This window comes from Branchiostoma floridae, chromosome 7 (assembly GCF_000003815.2).
Source record: "Branchiostoma floridae strain S238N-H82 chromosome 7, Bfl_VNyyK, whole genome shotgun sequence".
Lineage (NCBI taxonomy): Eukaryota > Metazoa > Chordata > Leptocardii > Amphioxiformes > Branchiostomatidae > Branchiostoma > Branchiostoma floridae.
Genome location: NC_049985.1, coordinates 12,433,562 through 12,454,084, shown reverse-complemented (window position 1 = coordinate 12,454,084; position 20,523 = coordinate 12,433,562). Strand labels below are relative to the sequence as shown.

At 38.7% G+C, this 20,523-nt stretch overlaps 2 protein-coding genes across 2 annotated transcripts in view; one reads left to right on the top strand and one right to left on the bottom strand.

The window, feature by feature from the left end:
• Positions 1-2,078, bottom strand: part of LOC118420033 (alpha-1,3-mannosyl-glycoprotein 4-beta-N-acetylglucosaminyltransferase B-like) — a 37,075-nt gene extending 34,997 nt beyond the window's left edge. Inside the window, exon 1 of the mRNA XM_035826738.1 lies at positions 1,927-2,078. The gene's annotated coding sequence lies outside the window, so the exon portion shown is untranslated. The remainder of the gene's footprint in view (positions 1-1,926) is intronic.
• Positions 2,079-2,436: 358 nt separating this feature from the next.
• On the top strand, positions 2,437-20,176 carry LOC118420270 (F-box/LRR-repeat protein 21-like). The gene is made up of 9 exons (XM_035826998.1): positions 2,437-2,647; positions 10,831-10,956; positions 11,827-11,898; positions 13,857-14,025; positions 14,307-14,507; positions 15,105-15,272; positions 16,232-16,358; positions 16,506-16,599; positions 17,147-20,176. Exons 3-9 carry the CDS (start codon positions 11,879-11,881, stop codon positions 17,700-17,702), a joined length of 1,335 nt encoding a protein of 444 aa, XP_035682891.1. The 5' UTR covers positions 2,437-2,647; positions 10,831-10,956; positions 11,827-11,878; the 3' UTR covers positions 17,703-20,176.
• The last annotated feature ends 347 nt before the right edge of the window (positions 20,177-20,523 follow it).

Genomic DNA, 20,523 nt, shown 5'->3' with positions numbered 1-20,523 from the left:
CGGATTCGTAGCTGACAATGAGATGATTTGGGTGCATAGTTCATATTCGTTTTTAGCCCCAAGTGATTTCCTTTATACAATACATGCAACATATAATGTAAATGTAAACAGCTTCCATTTTTCATTCATCTCATTCTTTATACTTATAGTGAATTTCTCAAAAATTCTGTCTATACACTTTCCTACCAGTTTGTTAGACCAACCTTAAATTAGACCCAGGCCAAGACAACCTTCCCATCCTACCAGTCTCCAGTCATATAACAATGTGCCATCTTCAGCCTCACATCCTGTCACTCTACAATATTCAAATAACTACTGACACACATACACCATGACAGATCAACACATAGATTGAAAACGGAGGTAACAACAAAGTGGAATTTTCTGACGACTACACATCTTGATGGACTTTCAGGTTTGATGGAAACAATTGTATAAAGTCTCATCTGGTAGACAACTAAACCACAGAGCAAAGGAAGATACAAATATATTACTAGCAAATTAAGTGCTCCATCATACGATATCAATCAAATCCAGCTTACATGTACCGGTACATCAAGGCCCCCAATATTTACCACACAATAACGCTGCACTTGGACATACGAAATACAAAATAAACACACAATATGTACAGCATTCAGACATCACACCTTATTTTGGAAAAATAAAAAGCAGCTGATTTAATACATAACATCCGCCTCAAGCACTCGTTTCCTTGCCTCCCAAACAATCAAAATGATACACTCCCGGATACAGATTCAACTTGAATACATGTACCAATGAACCCATAAACATCCCCTATTACAATTTTACGCTAACAATACATTCAATTTCAAGCAAAAATCTGTTTTGTGAGCTGATATCTGTTATGAGTAAAGCACACAACTACATGTATCATACTGTTTCATACGATTCGACGAACCAATATATTAATTAACGACTAATAAAAAAAAAGTGACCAGGTAACTTGATTGCTCTTTGCATCTTTTGTCTGGGGCCAAGAAATTCAACATCTTAGGAAGACAAAAAGATGGAAGTTGTTTTTCCTTACACTTCTACATTGTACATGAATGTCGTAATGTAAGGAAATTTCTGACATCATACTTCACATATTGCTGTAAATGGGACATTGCTAAAGATAATCATCATTTCATGAGCCTGTATGATATAGTAAATGCATATAATGTTACTTGTATGTCCTTCAATGATGAGAAGAAGGCACCTGTTAAATTTCACACAAGAAGCAGAGTAACACATCATATCTGATGAGAGTGATGACACACGATGTAAGCAAGGTGCTAGTATCATTATCACACAGGTAAGTAAGTATTGACTATGCCGGGTTTGTCAAATGACCGACATCTGTTTAATATTTTGATATTTCACAGGAAATTCTGGCTCATGGTTTCAATACAAATCTTCACATGACGTTAGTCTGTTTTGTGTGAAGAACAAATTTATCTATCATCAATTGAAACAAAAGCTTGGCCTTACATGTCTATAAGTAGGAGATGTAACCAGGAAACAAAGTGTCTTTAGTTTAAGGACACATACAAACACCTGCGAGAAGAGAGCTTCACACAGGTGAGCTTGTGCAGGTAAACACAACATAAGCAAACACACCTTGAGCAAACCTAAACCTCGTGGAGGTACAGTACTGTACTGTTAGGGGCAGATGGAAAACTACAGCAGCGGAAATAGAACATAGAATTGTGGTTCAAAGATTTATATGTATACGTGGACAGGTTTTTGTCGATCTTTGATCAAAATAAGGAAACCTTGCGAGTATGAACTGTATCACAACAAGGGAGGCAGCGGTGCCGGGGTTTTACTGTTCCGGTTTACTTACGAAGCGATTTCTCACAAACTTGATAACGGATGATCTTGAAAATGGGGCAGGGTAAAGTTGGGAATGTCTGCACCTACCTGGCCGAGATGAGAGCATGAACCAGAAGAACGGGAGGAAGATGAGGGCGGTTAACAGCACAACTCCATTCCGCCGTACGGCCATCGAAAGGGAAAACTGAGATCCGCGCGAACGACTGCATCTGTTCACGGCAACTACATGTCAAGGAAATTCAGATAAATTCCAGATTTTAAACATAACTTGCCATTGAAATTGTATATTGTACCCATCATTAATGAAATGTTGAATACGAATGTAAAATATGTTACCAGCATTGAAAATAAAAAGTGAATATTCACGTAATTTGACAAACACACAAACTATTTTCGAAGAATTTTGTGCGTTTTGGTGCGGTAAGAGATGTTTCTAATGTTGAATGCTGGGAGTTCTTGCATCAGGTTAACTATCTTAACATTTTTTCCTAAATTATAAGATAAAATTATAACAAAATAATTTCTGAGCCTAAATATAAAAATAGTACCTGTGTCTGGTATTTCATGTGCATAAAATACGACTCAAAAATTGTGTCATCATTACTGGGTCAACTCGGGGTCATTCCATAGCTATCTTTGCAGCTCGCCTACGATGGAAAATTTTGGTGGCGATGATTAACCTTGGTGTGCGGACATCTAATTAAGGAGACAGGGAAGACATCTTCACGTGCGAAGTACCGACAAAAACGTGACAAGACGCCCGGGATACAGGACGGATCCTGGACGCTCGTGATCTCCAGATTGCCAGGTAAGTGGACCCACGATGTTGTCATGTCGGCAATTATTTAGTACGAAGCAGAGTTTCATCTAGGAAGTCTGACATCAGTATGTTGGTTTGACATCTTTTCCAGATGTTCTTGGATAACGAAAACATCAATCTTGTGTTGATTCTGTTATACTGTAATCACAAATTGCCTTGATATTGTCACGAAAGGAATTATAAGGACACAGAAAAGTAGGGCAGAAAGCCTGTCTGACAGCCATTTTCAGTTTGAGGCGGAATGTTTACAAACTGTACACACGGGTTTAGCCGTCCATCCTTGCTATATTATGAGAAACAGAGCGAAAATTTTCGTCAGAATACCTTCAACATGTTCTTAGGTACGTAACTGTCGATAATTTTGGGCGGATTTTGGTGCTGACGACGTTTAAACGGTGCGAATTGGACGCAATGTCTGTCCCGGGGTATTGCTCAATACCTGCGGAAGTGTCACCATAGTGGGGAGGGCGGGGCGACAGAGGTGATACTGTGAAACATTGTTTTGTGACCAAAAAGAAAAACATTTATGCAATACACATCTTTCCTTTTGACCAACAGAAAAGTTCAAAACAGTATGGGCATTTTGTATTGATGTGTATTGGTTGCCACTGAGTGCCAACAACAATAACACATGAGCTTCACGTATGGCAATGTAAATTGAAAAGAAAATTCATAGTCACAGGATCTGGAAGCACAGGAATAAAATTGAATCAGCAAAGGTCAAGTCACAGAACTGATGCAACACTAATAGCTCAACAGGTAGAGTGGTTGATGTACAACCCTTACCTTTCAGACAATACAGACTCATGCTTTCTTTTCCATAACTTGATGACCAATGTCCTAGAGTGTCACATTTAAACATCAGTTTAACTTGATGTTTCCTCATTTTGCAAGCTGTATCATGCCCTGTCCTTTCTATTTGTGTACAGCAAATTATGATACCTTGTTTTTACCCATATGATATGATTTTCACCACCCCTCCCAACACAGTTAAGTGTTATGATCCTTGCACTATTGGTTACCAATTGCAATTACAGTCTGTACAACTTTGATTGACCTAACCTCAAACTTGTGATAGGATGTGTCATAAATGTTTTGTATTTAGTCAAATTTGATTAATAGGTGAAATTTTCATTTAAAATATCGTAATACAAATCAAATTTGGTGAGATTTGTCTGGAGCAAATTAGGTAATGAATTTGAGGTTGGGGTTTTTGTGTGTGAAAAACATTGGAACAAATTGAAGTACATGTAATTTTCAATCTTGTAGAAGTTGTTCTTTCATTCTTTCATGCCAAAGAAGTTGGAAAGTTATCGTGTAAAAACATTCGCTTGAGAAAGATGCAAATTTTTCGTTTGCAGAAAAGTTGTTTCCAACAGAATCCAAGAATTTGTCATCAGCACTTGATAATGACTTGGGGGAAGTGAGGAGTGGGAAAATGTCATGCGTGTATTATCCGTGGTATATGTGGTACATAACATGTGTACTATGTTTGAGCTTTGTATGTTATGTCTGTTAGCAGTCAAGACTAGTTTTCAACTTGCTCTTTTTATAGGTATGATTTATTGTCTTGGATGATACAACCATAAGTATACCATTAATTTTGGGCCCTCTGATAGCTTCCTTTCAAATTACTAGGTTACAACTAGAGGAAACTATGCTGTTTTGAACTTGAAGGAAGGCTGTGCCATTTGGGTGTCCTTTCAGGTTGAGGAATATTTTTATCATGATGTTCTAGGAATGTTATTAATAATCATATTTGTTATGACATTGATAATATAAGTCTATTCAGATATTCTTCCTCAGTTTTTTCAACAAAAGTTGATCTAGCATCAGTGGCAAAATTTGCTATGACAGGTAAATCCTACCATGACCTGCACGTGCAAGGTCAATAACCCAGAGATGTGCAGAAAGAGGATTAAGGATGGCTGTCGCCTGAGAAGATACGAAGAATTCAAATAGTAGCCAAAAGTGGAACAATTCAGTTCCCAAAATGATTGTACGGCAGATGAAACCAGCTAAAGTACTTAGGCCCTCTGTCTGATCACGTCAGATCGCTACTATCACTGATCTTGGAGGCTGTGTGAGGAGGTTTATGCCTGTCGCCATTCGGTAACAAACGTTACCACCACGAGTACGATGGTTGCCACAGTTATGTTATCCACGTATAAGACTAGAAATGGCCGTTTTTGTGACGCTTTACAATTTTTCTGGTTTTCTTTAAAGAAACAAAAAAAGGTCATTGACTTCCATTTATATCCCACCTTGCTTACAACATGTTGTACAGAAATGACTGTAACAAACGTTACCAATTGTTTGATGCTTTCTAAGCATTCTGTCTGACCCGGTGCATATGTCTATCCTTAAGCTTCTTTTTAGTTGCTCGATTACTACGAAAGTATTATTAAATTTGCTGTGACAGGTAAATCCTACCATGTTTGAGTACCTGCATGTGCAAGGTCAATAACCCAGACATGTGCAGAAAGAGGATCAAGGATGGCCTCCATAAGGAATGTTAGTTTTTGTTACACATGTTTTCTCCTTTCAAGGTGATGAGTGCTTTCACCACCATTGCTTTGTAAACACAATAACATTTCAGTTTCAGATAGATTCTCATGATTATCAAGGTGGAGAAGTGATTTGATCATGTGAAAAGTCTGGGATTTTAAGTGATGTCTCCTATCAATTCTTCTGATATTATGTCCAATGTACATCTATTATGTTTATAATAGTTGAACTGAATATTATTAGGCACAGCTTCAGTTCAGCTGGTCATTAATTTTCAGTACCAAAAGAGTGGTCAAGGACATACTTAGTGATGTTAATAAGTCTACGGATACAATGGTCATTGTAGCTTCAAACATGGTCATACAAATTGTGTACATTGTATATCGGTAACCATCTACTTTTGTTACTTATTATATTGTAATGGACATTTCTTCTTTTTTAATGATACTATTTTTGTAGTTGTAAAATTACAGGGCTTGAAATACCACTTGCATATGCACGTTAGTGCAGGTAAAATTGGAGCTGTGCAGGTATTTCTGGTGTCTACATGCACCTAACCTGCACTGGTCCATGTACTGGGTTTTAAACATAAATGTCATATGATGTAGGTGTATGTGGATTGTTATTAGCTGCATTGACTGTTACCACCTATAAAGTATAGAAGAAATAATAGCAATGGTCCCTAATTGATGATCAATTTTAGTATGATCCATATTTCCTAAATTCAGAGTAGTACAGGTAAAATTTGTCCGGTGCAGGTAATTTTCAATGTTACTTGCACCAGTGCAGGTATGCAGAAAAAAGTATTTCGAGCCCTGAATGAGTATATTGGACAAAATATCAAAGTATACACTGAAAAGTATTTTGAAGATGTTAAAAATCTTGTTAGCGGCAAAAATTTTTTGCAGCCTATTCCAGGGTTGATTTTTCTACATAAATTTTAAATTAAAAAGTTGTGTTTTGCTTTTTCAATCTTCCTTGATATTGTCAATTTTGTAGCCATCAGAACACAATAGCAAGTACCAAAGAACAACATGCCTGTAGACTAGTATAGAACATCCTGCTTTGTACTGAGCTCGAGGCTCCGTTTCTGTCGCCTCTTTCAACCTCCTTGCTTGGACTGACCCTGTGTCCAGAGCTGAGGGTGCTTGCCCCACAGGTCCAAATGCTTCTCACCACCTTCACTCTCCTCCCTCCCTCCCGGGTCCTTTTTGATCCCTTTTGTCCCTCGGTCATTCATTCTGTGGTTATATGAGCCAACCATGAATTGTGGTGCCGTATACACCCTAGGGCAGGTCATTAACCCTTGATTATCATCCTATTGACTATTTTAGTTTTTACCCGGTCAATAATATATGATGACCTACATGTAGCAAGTTTGTGACTGGAGGTGCAGTTTTAGCGTGTGTATGTTTATGAGAATAGTATACTGTAAATGCAGAAACTTTCGCGGTGGTTTAATGTTCACGTTTTTTGCGGCGGCCGCTTCACCGCGAATTTAAAACCACTGGGAACATTTTTCCATGGCAGTAAGATACTACAGTGCATGGTGCTACCTCGAAATTAAAGCCACCGCGAAAAGTCCATTTTCCCGCCACCTCGAACTTAAATCATGCATTTACAGTATACCCCGAGAAGCTGTGGATGCATCTTAATGATACTTGGTAGGTGGCTAGGGATTTTGAAGACAAGGTCAACAAGTTCCATACTGGGTCCCCAGCAGCTTACTAAGGTACTGCAGCAGAACTTCCAGATTTCGTATCTTGTGTTCAGGACATGCTATGGTAGTAATTTGTGGATGTAAGATAGCTCTTGAGGCCTACAAGCATTTTTTTTAACTGAAAGGGTTGGTTTTGTTTCAGAAAATAACTCAAGAAGGTGTTTTGGTAGCAATGAGGCAAGCTTATAAATCTGCTACATTATCATCATCAATATATGATATGACTTTCACTTAGAAAGAGTGGGATGCAAACAAGCTCTTCATGTGCATTTAATATCAACGAGAAAATAACACAGAAAATATATGGTAATTAGAAATGATGGGAATCTAATAACTAAGCTAGATAAAGCTAAACATTATCAGCAGACATCTATTATTGTCATTCTCATGTTTGCAATTCCAAAATCATATTTTAGATATGGCCAGCGTTCCCGCCAGGCATACGTCTTTACGTCTTTGGACGCATCTTTTTCTGGAAAGACGCACTCGGCTCAGCTGAATGCGTCCATAAAAAAATCTGAAAGAAAGGCTGACCTGTACCACCAGTGTACAAAATGTATCTGGAATCTTTTTAAAAAATCTGTCTTTATAAGAAGGAATCCTACCTTTACAATTTATACTTCAAATTCTTCACTTTCCGGTCATCCCAGTAGTCTGAGCATGGGGCGGAGGGCGGCACGTTTTACAACTAGCGAATCCATGTGCAACACACCCTGCCACGCGCCAGTCTGAGCCGTCCGTTGCGCAATGTAATTTTTTGTAGTCCGTGAAATGCATCTGACAGTCAGCATTCTTTAACACTCGAAGAAATCTTATGCAGATTTTATATTCTGATATTAACATAATACTAACTTGTCCTCATTTTCACCTATTTGTTAAAGATTTGTGGGCAATACAAGTATTGAACGAACAAACTGTTCTGCGCGAGTGCTGCACATCTCAACAAAAGTTCTCACGCTGTGGGCAGATGATTGGCAGTCGGTATTTTTGACAACAGGCCGCCGGCGCCATGCAGTCCAGATTGGCCACCAGGTCCAAATCCAATCATCTTAGTAACCAATCAGCATTCGATAAATGTAATGTTACACTCTGTCATTGGTCACCGGGAAAAATAGTTGCCGACTATTAGCGCACGTGATGTTGGTATCCGCCCGTGTCGTCTGGCAACTTGTGTTTCTTCCCTAGCTGCTAACAATTTACTATTAAAGTTTCCCCATTTATCCAAGTTAAAAAAACGTGCACGGTAAATAAGTGAAGAATTCAAAACTATACACTTTATTTCTTATTCACAAAATTCCTTTTGTTTCAAAAAGACAAAATTTGCGGCAGAAAAGGGGCCGCAATATTGTTGTCAGGCGTCGATCGAGTCGGTTGTGCACTAGCATTGGCCTCCGTGGCAAATGGCGCGGCACGCCCCCCTCCCCAGATGGATCATCGATCGCAGCGCCCAGCACGCTGGGACATCTTTCTGGCTACTCCTTCAAGGCTACACCGGCACTGATCACTGCCAAAGAGGCAGCAGATCGTCCTCCTTCGAGTAATGTATAACGTCCTTGGTCTATTTAAAAAGAAATCCAGCCAAAGATTTCACTCCGAAAACGGGGTTACCTGAGGTCGCAGGAAACAAACGCACGCTCGTAGAAAATGACGGCGCGGCCTTGTAAAACCCCACCGATTCGAAAAAATTGAGTAAAATCATCGGGCAAAATAGAAAAAAACACAAAGTGTGATGGCGCCGTTATCTTATCGTCTCGGAAAACTACTGTATTTGATGCGGGAGGGCGTAACATCGATCGCAGGAGGTAGACATTTTTTTTATTCAATGACGGAAAAAAATTGGCAGAGGGTGGTCGTCGATAACTGAAAATGGGAGTAAAAGAGGCAACCGACGTCCAATCTCAAGTGCATGATTATCCTCTCAAATTGCAGGAAATTGTGTTCTAGAGGGTTTGAAAATTCAAATTTTCCCGGGGGAGCATACCCCCGGACCCCCCTAGAATGCGAGCGCCTGCGGCGCTCATTACGCCCCTCCCAAATATTTGGACGCATACTTTCAAGAACCTGGCGGGAACGCTGAATATGGCATATCTGAAATACTATTGTCATTATCATTGTTATATTTGAAATTCCTGTACAGGTTATGATCATATTTTTATTATGTTTTCTTGATAATTTATTGCTGGGTTGTTTGAACACTTTTATACTTTGAACCATACATATATTTTTAAATAATTGATGCAAATGAGGACCTTATTTGCATGATTAATGGCCGTAACATGACACTCGAAACAGTCAATATCATCTTGTGAAGGTATGGTTAACTTAGTTCTTCCAAATTACCTTTTAAATCAAGTAAATGCAGGATATTTCTACCCATAGCCTTCTTTTAGTATATATGTTATCTGAAATGTTGCTTGATTACTACTAAAGTATTATAGCTACTTTGATGTGCCATGAATTAGGATAGTTAAGGATTGGTTTGATTTTTTTCTGTTTTATTTGACATTTTTTAGAGATCATGCTAAATATTTGTCAGATAAATTGATTTTGATTGTTGGTTCTTACTTAAAATGATTTGTAATTTTCACTAGTTATTTTTATGTCAACATATATGTGAAGAAAACTGTCAATTCATTTATATCCTCTGTCACTTTGGGACAATAATAACATAGGCAAGTAATGAGGATGTGCATGCCAATGAGTATTATTCTATTATCTAGACTAGCGTCCTTACAGCACGTGCAAATTGTATTAAGGCCCATCCTCTCCATGTGACGAGAAGTGCCTCATGTCAACTCCGGTTATCTAGTACACGTCACATGTCGTATAGATTAAAAAAACCATAGCCCAGTTTTTACATGACAGACATCTAATGAAAATCAAATGTTGTTCCATGCTGACTATCGATGGGTCAATCTGTAATGTCAGAAATTTAATCTAATGTTTATAAAAGCTGTAAACTATCACTTCAAAGTCAACCAATACCAAATTGGTCTAGCAGACATCATAGAATGGTACCAGGGTACACCTTTTAGCAGCTAAAATTAGCAGCTCTGGTCCTTGGAGATCCTGCTGTCATACTTGGACTGTTGTTGATGAATACTTGAAGATGGTGCAAGTTCCGGCTTCGTTCAGGTTCCATTCTACATTTACGAAGCATGTTTACTTAGTTCATTTGGAAAGACAGCCCCTTCTCCGGTTCTTAACAGTATGATGTGTGTGTTTGTGTGCACATGTGTGTGTGTGTGTGTCTCTTTGTGTCTATACGTGTGTGTATCTGTGTGTGTGTTGTTGCAGAGTTCCTCTTTTGTTTTTATGTTTGATACAAAAATATATCAAGTACAGTTTTTAATTCCACATTGAGCAACAGGAAAGCAAATATTGAACTCAAAGGGTGACTTCATATGATTAATTGTTCAAGATTGTCTTCAGGAAATGATTTCAAAGACCTTTGTAAAAGTGTTTACTGCAGTATATGCCAGTCAGGTGGAAATTACATGTCATTGATTCTATCAGTTTATATCTTTTCCTTATATGGTAGTAAAGAAGTACAGATTGTAGTCTATTTTAAGCTTTGAAGTAAAAATCTTTGTCCTTTCACATCTCGCTAATTAGAAATTCTGCAGTCATCACCCTGAAATAGAATATCAATGTGCAGAGCTCAAAATAACATATGCAGGTTAGTGCAGGTTACACCTAACCTGCACTGGTCCATGTACTGGGTTTTATACATCATTGTCATATAATGTAGGTGTATATGGATTGTTATTAGCTGCATTGACTGTTACCACCTATAAAGTATAAAAGAAAAAATAGCAGTGGTTGCTGAACAATTTTGGTATGATCCATACTTCCTAAATTTTTTCAATGTTACCTGGGAAAAAAGTATTTCAAGCCCTGATGTGTAATACTAATACCAACCTGTGTTTCCCCACATGACCAGGAGTCCTATCAGTCTGCATCTGTGGTTGAGGCTTGTGTACATGGGAGGAGGCGACACCATCGTCGACTGGCAGCACCTCAGCGTGGGTTAAACTTACCTGAGGATTCTGTCTTCACACATTTACTGGTGAGTTTCTATTTGATTTTCAAGACATTTTAATTCTAAATAGAGTTTGAGATTACCCTTTGTTTTCTTTTATGTCAGTTTTGTTTCATATTCAATGTGTAATACAGTCAAACTTGTCCTGAGCAACCACTCAAGAGATTGAGCAAAAATGGTTGCTGAGGACAGGTGGTTGCTTCCGACAAGTTGGTTGATTGTTCGGATGATCGATGCATGTATGTAATATAAAGCAGTGAGTGACATCATGGAAGTCGGACTAGTTTCTTAGGCTTGACATCATGGAAGTCGGACTAGTTTCTTAGGCTTGAAGAGCTTCTTTGGTTTATCCATTCATATTTGCATATGAAAATTCACTCGTTTCGAAGTAACAATATTTGTCACATTCTGCACCTTGTTGCTGTGTTGTGCATTCTACCTCGAGGGAGGGAAGTGATGTAAAATTATGCTGCAGGGAATTGTGCTGGGGTTCTGATTTCTTTGTTGGGCAGAGGAAATTAGACTGAGAAAATTCAATATACCATGTATCGTATTAATTGAACCTGGCAGCGACCAACTTGTGCAGACAAAGGCACTGGTAATCTTTTGCAGCAGAGACATATTTTGCTCCAAGTCCAAGTTTGCATGTGCAAAATATTAATACTCATATTAATGTAACCACCAAATGTAGCCGCCAATTTTTCATGATAAGTGTAGAATCCTGTCTTGCCATTGACATCTACTATAACGTATTCTCCTTGTATTTTCCATTATTATGTCTATTTGCCATTTCTGACTACCATATCTACAAATGTAAGTGATATTGATGGTCATGGTATAGAGTAGAGTTACCGTATGATAAAAGATACAACAATACAATGTCTTGTATTTTGGCAGGTTCCTGCTAAGTTTTCAACAGCAGCCTTCTGAAAGGAGCAGTGGTACAACCATGTTTCCACTACCCCGAAGGTAACGTCTGATATCTGTGTTTTCCATGTGATTTCTGCTGTAGTCGTCTCCTAGTCTATATATGTTCATTAGGCAGTCACCACATGTAGAGCAGTCATTCTCAGCTGAATGCTCAGAACTCTCAGAAGCTAAAAAATGCCTGTTTGAAAAGCAAAATCGTTTACAAAGGTAATGATTGACACTAGTTCTTTGAGGTTTAATGGCCGCCCTTTCATTCAATAAGAGCTTGATGATTAGTATGGCTTGGAGGTAAAACTAAATCCCAGCTGTACAATGATCATAAAAGACAATTTTCATCTTCAAAGCACTTCAGTTTTTTTCATCTTCTTTCACCAGAAGGAACACATGTTTCTGTGACATTTTTTCAATGATTGCGGGATGCCGACTTTATAGCTGGACGATCCCTACACCTGTGTTTTCCAGAAATTGTATGCAAGGAGTGTTTGATTTTTCTGAAAATCCTTTGATTTGATAAAAATCTCTTCTGCTGTGGCAGTGTTGATATCCTTGTTATTATTTTTGAGATCTCAGATGTAAAGCTATGGATGTAAATTTTTCATAGTTTTGGTAACCATAACATCATCTGGTACCAAACATTCAAATACTAGCACATAATTGTACTCATTATGTTTTACCAGGTTTTGATGGCTTATGCACAAATATGTAACAACAAGACCATGTAGAAAGTAGATTTTCCAGTCATTTCTTTACATAGTAAGTTGAATGGACCCTATAACATTGCAGGACAATGTTCAGGGAGGGCAATTGCACCATGTTTAAATCTGTGACCTTCAAAACCAACACATGGACACACATGGCCTACAACTGCCTTGTGTGCCTTATTGCCCAGTAGGGTTGACATTTCACCATAATCATATGATAATGTCACCAGTCTGGAGGTCTTGCCGTTTGAAGGAAAAATAACCTCATTTTCTGATGCCAACATGTGAAAGATATGATCGTATATCCATCTTCCAAGATGCTTGATGAGATATAGTAGCCTGGATTGTGCCTATTAGTATTACTACTAATTAGCCCACCCTATGGGAACTAACAGTGGACAGTACTGTAAATGCAGAAATGTTCGCGGTGGATGAATGTTAGCGGTTTTCGCGGCGACCGCTTCACCGCGAATTTAAAACCACCGCGAACATTTTTCCATAACAGTAAGAGACTACAGTGCATGGTGCTACCGCGAAATTAAAACCACCGCGAAAAGTCCATTTTCCCGCTACCACGAAATTAAATCCCTGCGAACTTAAATGCATTTACAGTATGTTGTTGTTTAGGAGGGTCTCTTAAGTGTAATTTGTGATGGATTTAGGAAATCAATGGACCTTGTGCAGCCTATTTGTGCACAGTTCACAAACACCAGAAATATGGAATAATTGTGTAAATATGCTAAATAGTGCGCCAGTCATTCATGTGAGGATTTTGCTGAGGAATGTTCAATTGTAGGGTGCAATGTTATCTTTAGTTAGATTCAAGACAGAAACAAACCATGTATTATATATCAGAATTAGAAAGGCAACTTTTTCATGAAAATGCCAAATATTGCTCATGTCTGCAGCAACAGCTAATATCTGACATCAGCTCTGATTGCTACTGATTGCTCATATTTGCAAAAACAGCTAATGTTCAACCTAAGCTCTAATTGGTTACAGACAGAAGAAGAAAGAAAAAGAACACACCAGCAAAAACAATATGTATTCCCCTGCTGGAAAAATCATGATTATTATCATTTGGCAAAGGTGCACCATACATGTATGAGTCCCTTGAACTAGCCTGGTATCCACACTTATTATAGCTCATGAGTCTCGTCCGTCCTCTCTGTAAATACTCAGGAGCTAGTATAATACGGCTGGATACCAGGCTACCCTTGAACTGTTATTGAACTTTGACCACTTTTTGCATTGATTTCCTGTATTTTAATGTTTCTATCTCTGTTCATGACATAGGACCACTCAGTCCACCAAACGAACTATGAGACAAGCCATAGATTCTGAGAATGGCAATTCAGATGGACAACGGGCAAAGAGACAACTCCTGAGAGCAAAGGCTCCCACTGAGGAGATCATCCGAGATTGGAGCAACATGCCCTCAGAGATCCTCACTCACATATTTCAGGTATTCATTGTGCTAGGTTTGATAGTACATGTACATTACTTAGGGGTCATCTGGTGGAGTGCTTTTAAAGGCAGTCAGTCCTCTTGTATCAACTTGCTGATAAGAGGAAAACTAAAGTTACTGGTCTTGATGAATTGAGAGTTGAAATCTACAGTGGACTAGTTGGTATGAAAGGTTGTTATTTCATGTTGATTGTGTTTTATGTTTCACTAACTTTTTATGAAAAATTTACATGAATGGAACTTCTAGAAATGATGTTTCTATCTGTTCCATCCCCACAGTTCCTACCGTTATGGGATCGTGCTCGGGCCTCCCTGGTCTGTCGTCTCTGGAACAAAACCTTCCACCTGCCCGAGCTGTGGCAGACCTTCACGTTTGAGTTCAACAACCCCAACACGTCCCATTTCAAGTCCACCCCACCCCAGCTCATCCGACAGGTCCTGAGACGCCACGCACACCACCTACAGTCTGTCAGCTTCAAGGTGCACTTTCAGATATCTTTATGTTGTTTGTACCCAAGATTGTTCTTTCTTATAATTGTGGAAACAATGTGAGTTACAGTTAGTTCTAGTACCATGAAGTGTAGATTACAGATACCAAAATTAATCAAACCTGTCTAAATAAACTCTAATCACAAAACATTATGTACATCTTCATGCAACACTGTTGGGCTTCTTCATGATAACAGCTATCCAAGCAATAGTATATATTTGTAAATTGGTTAACAAATTGGATTAAAGTCGTAAATTTGGCCAAATACCAGGTAAACTCCAGATTTTGTTCCAGTTACTTAAGAAAGCAAATATTGTCTAAAACATCTGACCGTTTACAAAATTAATACATTGTCTAAGTGAATGCACTGCTTGGCTTGTTTGAGGCACAGTTCTAATTTTTAATCTGAAGATACAGAGATACTGAGAGGAGGGCAGGATATCTTCCTCAGTAGGTTGACAGGAAGTATTTAGGAGATGGTCCCTTGAAAGGACTGCAGGAGTATGCTCATTCTGCCTGAGTGCTCTGACATACCTGACATGAAGAGCTGACCTCATTATAACAGTGTGCACACATGTATGTGCCAGGTGGACAGCAACAAGGAGTCAGCGGAAGCGGCCTGTCAGATCCTGTCCCAGCTGGTGAACAGTTCGCTGAAGACACTGGGGCTCATCTCCACAGCCAAGCCCAGCTTCCAGGAGGTCAGCCGAGAGGACTTCGTCACGGCGCTCACCGTCGTATTCGTCCACTCCAAGGTTTGTACTCAGAACGCAATCTTATAGCTAATATCTTATCATTGTGGCATCAGTTGGCCAGGCTAGTAGAGATGAGATTTGCCTTCCTTACACCACCCAAAGATAGATACCCGACCTAGGTTGTGGAGGTAAAAGATGATGGAAGCAGAAGGATGGGCGCCGGATTCCAATACCGTACCCTCAAAGTGATTTAACAACCTGGTGCCCCCTTGGCCTTAAAGGCTATGGGACCATTACCTTTTTCCTCTACCGTATGAAATTCAGGTCATACCTATTAAAGCAAGTAGAAGTCTCATTTTAAGTCTTTAAAGATGATAAGGGACATTTGTGTTTGTGATGTAGAGAAACCATGACCAGGCCTGGTTGACTCGGTAGAAATTCATGTATGGTGAACGTCAGTCATGGAAGCATTGAATTCTACTTCTTAGAGTTCATACATTCCAAAACATTGACCATTGTACAATGATGGCTTATTCTACTTCCAGCCTGACCTGCCTTGGAATCATCTGCCAGTCCTCTTTATATGAAAGTTATTGTTGCCTCTCAAGACTATTGCACATGCCAATACCTGACATGGAGAAATTACAGGGCTTTCCTTGAGTCTGATCTCATGTGGCGATTTCATTTTCACCCTTCGTCCATAGCAAACCTTTCGTTGATGGAAAAGGATGCCCTACCAGAGAAGCTTGTCTAAATGGTAAAGAGAGGAGTTGAAGAAGTTTTGCAAACTTGTATCCTGCAATCTATTCAAAATGACATGGCAAAAAAATGCTTTTCAGAATATTTGACCTCATCAAACTGCAAGCTACATAATAGGACCTGCGGTCGGTCACCTCACTATTTAACTAGAACCTACTCGTAGAGAGCCATCAGTTTTCACCCAAACCACTCATACAAACACTGAGTAGCTGATGTTCATTCTGTGTATGCTAACAACTTTCCTGTGTGTCCCTTTGTAGTCGCTGTCCCAGCTAAGGGTGGATGACACCCCTGTGGATGACCCCTCCCTAGCAGTGATGATCCAGAACAGTAGTGACTCTCTGGAACTTCTCAACATGACCAGCTGCCCACACGTATCTCCTAAAGGTACTGACAAAACTTCATGTGTAAAGTTTGTAACTGTGACATTAAATTCTTCTACATTAACATCATCAACGTTTCTATTGACTTTTCTTTTTCTGATGTGCTTGAATTTTCTGTTGTTCAGAAGATAACAAGGCTTTATCAATTCAGGTATCCTGGCAGTGGCAGACCATTGTCAAAATCTGCGAGAGTTGGCCCTGAACTACACACTACTCAGTGATCAGTTACTTCTCACCTTGTCAAGGTATGGAAATACAATAAACAATACATGTCATTTTTAGTGTGAAATTATGGATGACAAGACAACATGATGGCTTTCTGTCTTTTCCAAAAGCTCATTGATATCAGAATGCATATAGTTTTTTTTTTTTCTGTTAATGCTCCCCTTAAGATGAAGTTGTCCTATATGACAATAACGGGGCTCGAAATACTGGGTGCATGTGCACCCAAAATTGGAGCTGTGCACCCAATTTTTTTCTGTGGGTGCACAGGGTGCACCCAAATATTTTCTTATGTTTATGATTTAGATATCAAAGTATACTAGTACACATCATATTCTTGACATCTAGATCTAAGTGTTAGAAAGATAATAGAAAATGTCTGTCATGGTACTTGTTCAAGAATTTGATAGCTTGTAACTAAGTTTTATTATTAGGTGTATTACTTAAATTTAGGTAGTGCACCCAAAAATTTGTTGTTGCACCCAATTTTTCAATCTGGGTGCACCAGTGCACCTAATGCCCCAAATGAATTCCGAGCCCTGCGAATAATGATGTTGTTGTCCCATCTAGGGAGGAGCATGCCACCTTAGAGCAGCTGCGGATTGATGTCATCAGCAGCAACCCCAACGAGATCATGCAGTTCCACCAGATCTCCAAGGACAGCTGGCAGTCGGTCGCTAAGCACTCACCCAACCTGACGTTGGTCATGTACTTCTACGTGCACAACGATGAGGACTTTGCGCCCTTCTTCCAGTGTGACACGCCGGTGACACACTTGTTCTTTGGTGCCTACGTCTCCAAATCGGCCTTGCGAAGAGTCGGGCTACACTGCCCCAAGCTGATCGAGCTAGTAGTATGTGCGAATGGCACACAACCGCTAGATGACGAAGTGGTGTTGATTGCAAAGTCGTGCAAGAATCTTCACTCCCTCGGGCTCGGGGAGTGCGAACTGTCCTGCAGTGCGTTTGTGGAGTTTGCCAAAATCCTTGGACCCAACCTGACAGAACTGAGTGTGATGGAGGAAGTGTTGGTTGGGGACAACAACTTTGACACCTATGAGGCATACAGTGCAGTGTCCAAGTATATCGGGCGCTACTGGATGCCTGAGTACATGCCTGTAGTCTGAACTGTGATACAAATGATGATAGATTCATCATATGGACACGAGTCCCCCCAGTGCTGCCTATGAAGACACTCATACCAGCACTCGCCCTGAATGGAGAAATGGCATTTTTCTATCTCACTAGTAGTAGGAGGCATCTGTTGCAGTAAGGAGGAGATGTGCCATCTCTTTATGAAGTCAAACTGTGTGCATATCTGCAGATTTTTCTGTACATAGCTTGTAAACAAAGAAGTGTCTTGTGTGTTTAAATGGGGATTTTGAAGTTCCTGTCTTTGCAAATGTGCCATTGTTTGTTGTGACTATTTTGTAAAAGGAAGAATAATAATTTAAGTGACACAACAAGGTAGCAATCCTCCTGATCTTTCCTTGTCACATAACAGGTTGAAAAAAGATGTGTTAGTAACAGCTAGGAACCACATTGATGTGATATATATTCAGTGCTTGTTCCAACCAAAATATAGCAGTAACTACATTAATATTGGCAAACCTCTAGCACTTCTGAAAGTTGAATTACATCAGAGATAGAAAACAAAATGGTTGTAAGCTGTTGTTATCTTCTCTCCTTTGTACATTGATGTTGGTGTCCCAACTGTAATTCTCTTCATGACATATGTAATTCTGTTTAGCTGATGACCATTTCACAGCAATGTTCCTATGGATAAATTATTTGTGTATGGTTGCCTTTATTTAGGTACCTTGTGATTGGAAAGTGTGACCTTCTTCCAGTTTCCTCACCCTATACAAAGCAGGGAGAAGGTTACAGCTGCCCACATAGGACAAATAATTAGCATATATGAGTACAAGACAACACGATGTATTTGGGGTGCTTTTCTAAGAGTAACTCAGTTTGGTTGTGCAAGTTCCTCAATCACTGACAGTAGAATTGGAAGAAGCGGTGGAACAAAAAATTCATATTCAGAAATTACAGATGAGCTTCATATAACATCCAGTCATGCACAAACTGGCCATGATAAGGAGGTTTTGTACCGTTTTTATTGTCTTGTGTATATGATAGAAACTAGGAGAACACAAGTAAAAAAAAACTAAAGACAGAACTTTGTTACTGTGGATAGTAAACATTGAATAGCTGCTAGTGGTTCCTTGGCTCATGATGTGTACAGCTGGATCATTGTCTTCACAAAGAGGTTTGTAATTGATATTTTCCACTGTCCTTGTTTGACTTTCCTGAAAGCTTTCAAAGATATGCCCTGTACATATTTTTGTAGTTGACAATCATGGTCCTTTGTAGTTTTGTCATATCTTGAAAAGAACCAGAAGAATAGAACAGTTATCATGGAAGATTTGCAATAGTTGATGTTTTGATGTTAATGAAATGAAAATAGTTTTATGAAGGAGAAGGCCTAAAGATTTGACATTACTTGTAGAGAAACATTGGCTGAATAGTATTGTAATGGAGGAGAAATTGGAATTCTATGAGCTGATGTTGGCTGATTTTGCTGTGATAAGGTCCATTCCATCTACTTGTGTGGGTGTTTTCATTTTGTAAATTTTTTCAAACCTATCAAATCATTTGTAAAAAAGTAATATTAATATATATTAATAGTAAAGAAACATAGGCATTTTGGACTTTTCTGAATATTGAAAACATTTGGAATCTTTGAAGTATTTATTTTGAAGAATTGAAAAACAATGGTAACACCATACTCTCTTTATTTAGAAAAATGCATGTCATGGTGAATATTTTTAATTTGGTTATTGGGCTAGGAAGGAAGCCATTCTCATTCGGGTAGTATGCTTATGTACTACAAATAGCGTTTACCAGAAAAGAACAGTGCAATCTTAAGATTAACAAAATCAACCTGTTAGGCTAAGTAAACCTATTGTTTTATAGGACAATAGCCAACTTTCCTTGAGTCCTTTATAAAAATGAAACAATCAAATATGCATGTGAAAATTATTCACATTAAAGATATCTTTTAGCCACTTTAGAAATGTTAGGAAGCTAATTAAAAACTTTTTATTTTGTAGTTTTTGACATGTTTATAAACATTGTGACTTAAATATTCTTTTATTCTGATTGGTTTTAAATATCACAAAGCTACACAGTGATGTGGAATGGACCTGAGTATAGTTGTGTTATAGCAACATCTGATGTCATCACAGCTGATACAGATTTGTACTCAATGGGGCAGATAGAAGTAAAATGTGGGTTTAATCAAGTACAGAGCCAGGCCATCATGTATTTTTGAGAGATTAAAAAGAGATATTATTATGTACATGTATGTGAGATTGTACAGAAAACGGATTTCCTAAATGTTTATATATAACTAAAAGGATTATACTTGTGTTGCTCTTAAGATAGACATTGTTCTCAGAGTGGGGACTCCTGAGGTTTGAAAAGTCACATTTCCTGATCTGTTGTCCATCTTTACTTTGTAAATACTTATCATTGCAGGATGAAATGTATTTGGGGTGATGCTACTTCTTGAGTTCATCAAGCCTGTTGTGCCCAAAGTGAAAAAAAAATGCATGTTCATAAAATGTATGCCCAAATTGTGGTAAATTGCATGTGTTGAAGTAGAATTTACCCTTGAAGGTAATACATGTACCTGTACTTTTCTTTCATGTTGGATGCAAATGGGTTACTAAGGATGCTCACATTACAGGTCTTTGTGAAAAAAAAGTTTTGGTCTTGTTGTTTGTGTTACTGATCATTATTTACTGTTAGTGTTATACCTATCTTCTCCAAATGGTAAGACTGGTGTCCTAATAGATACGTTATTGCGATATTAAATAATAGTTTTCTGATCAGTTCAGCTTCCTACTGCTTCTAGCAGCTGGATAGGTGGGATGGTAAATTAAT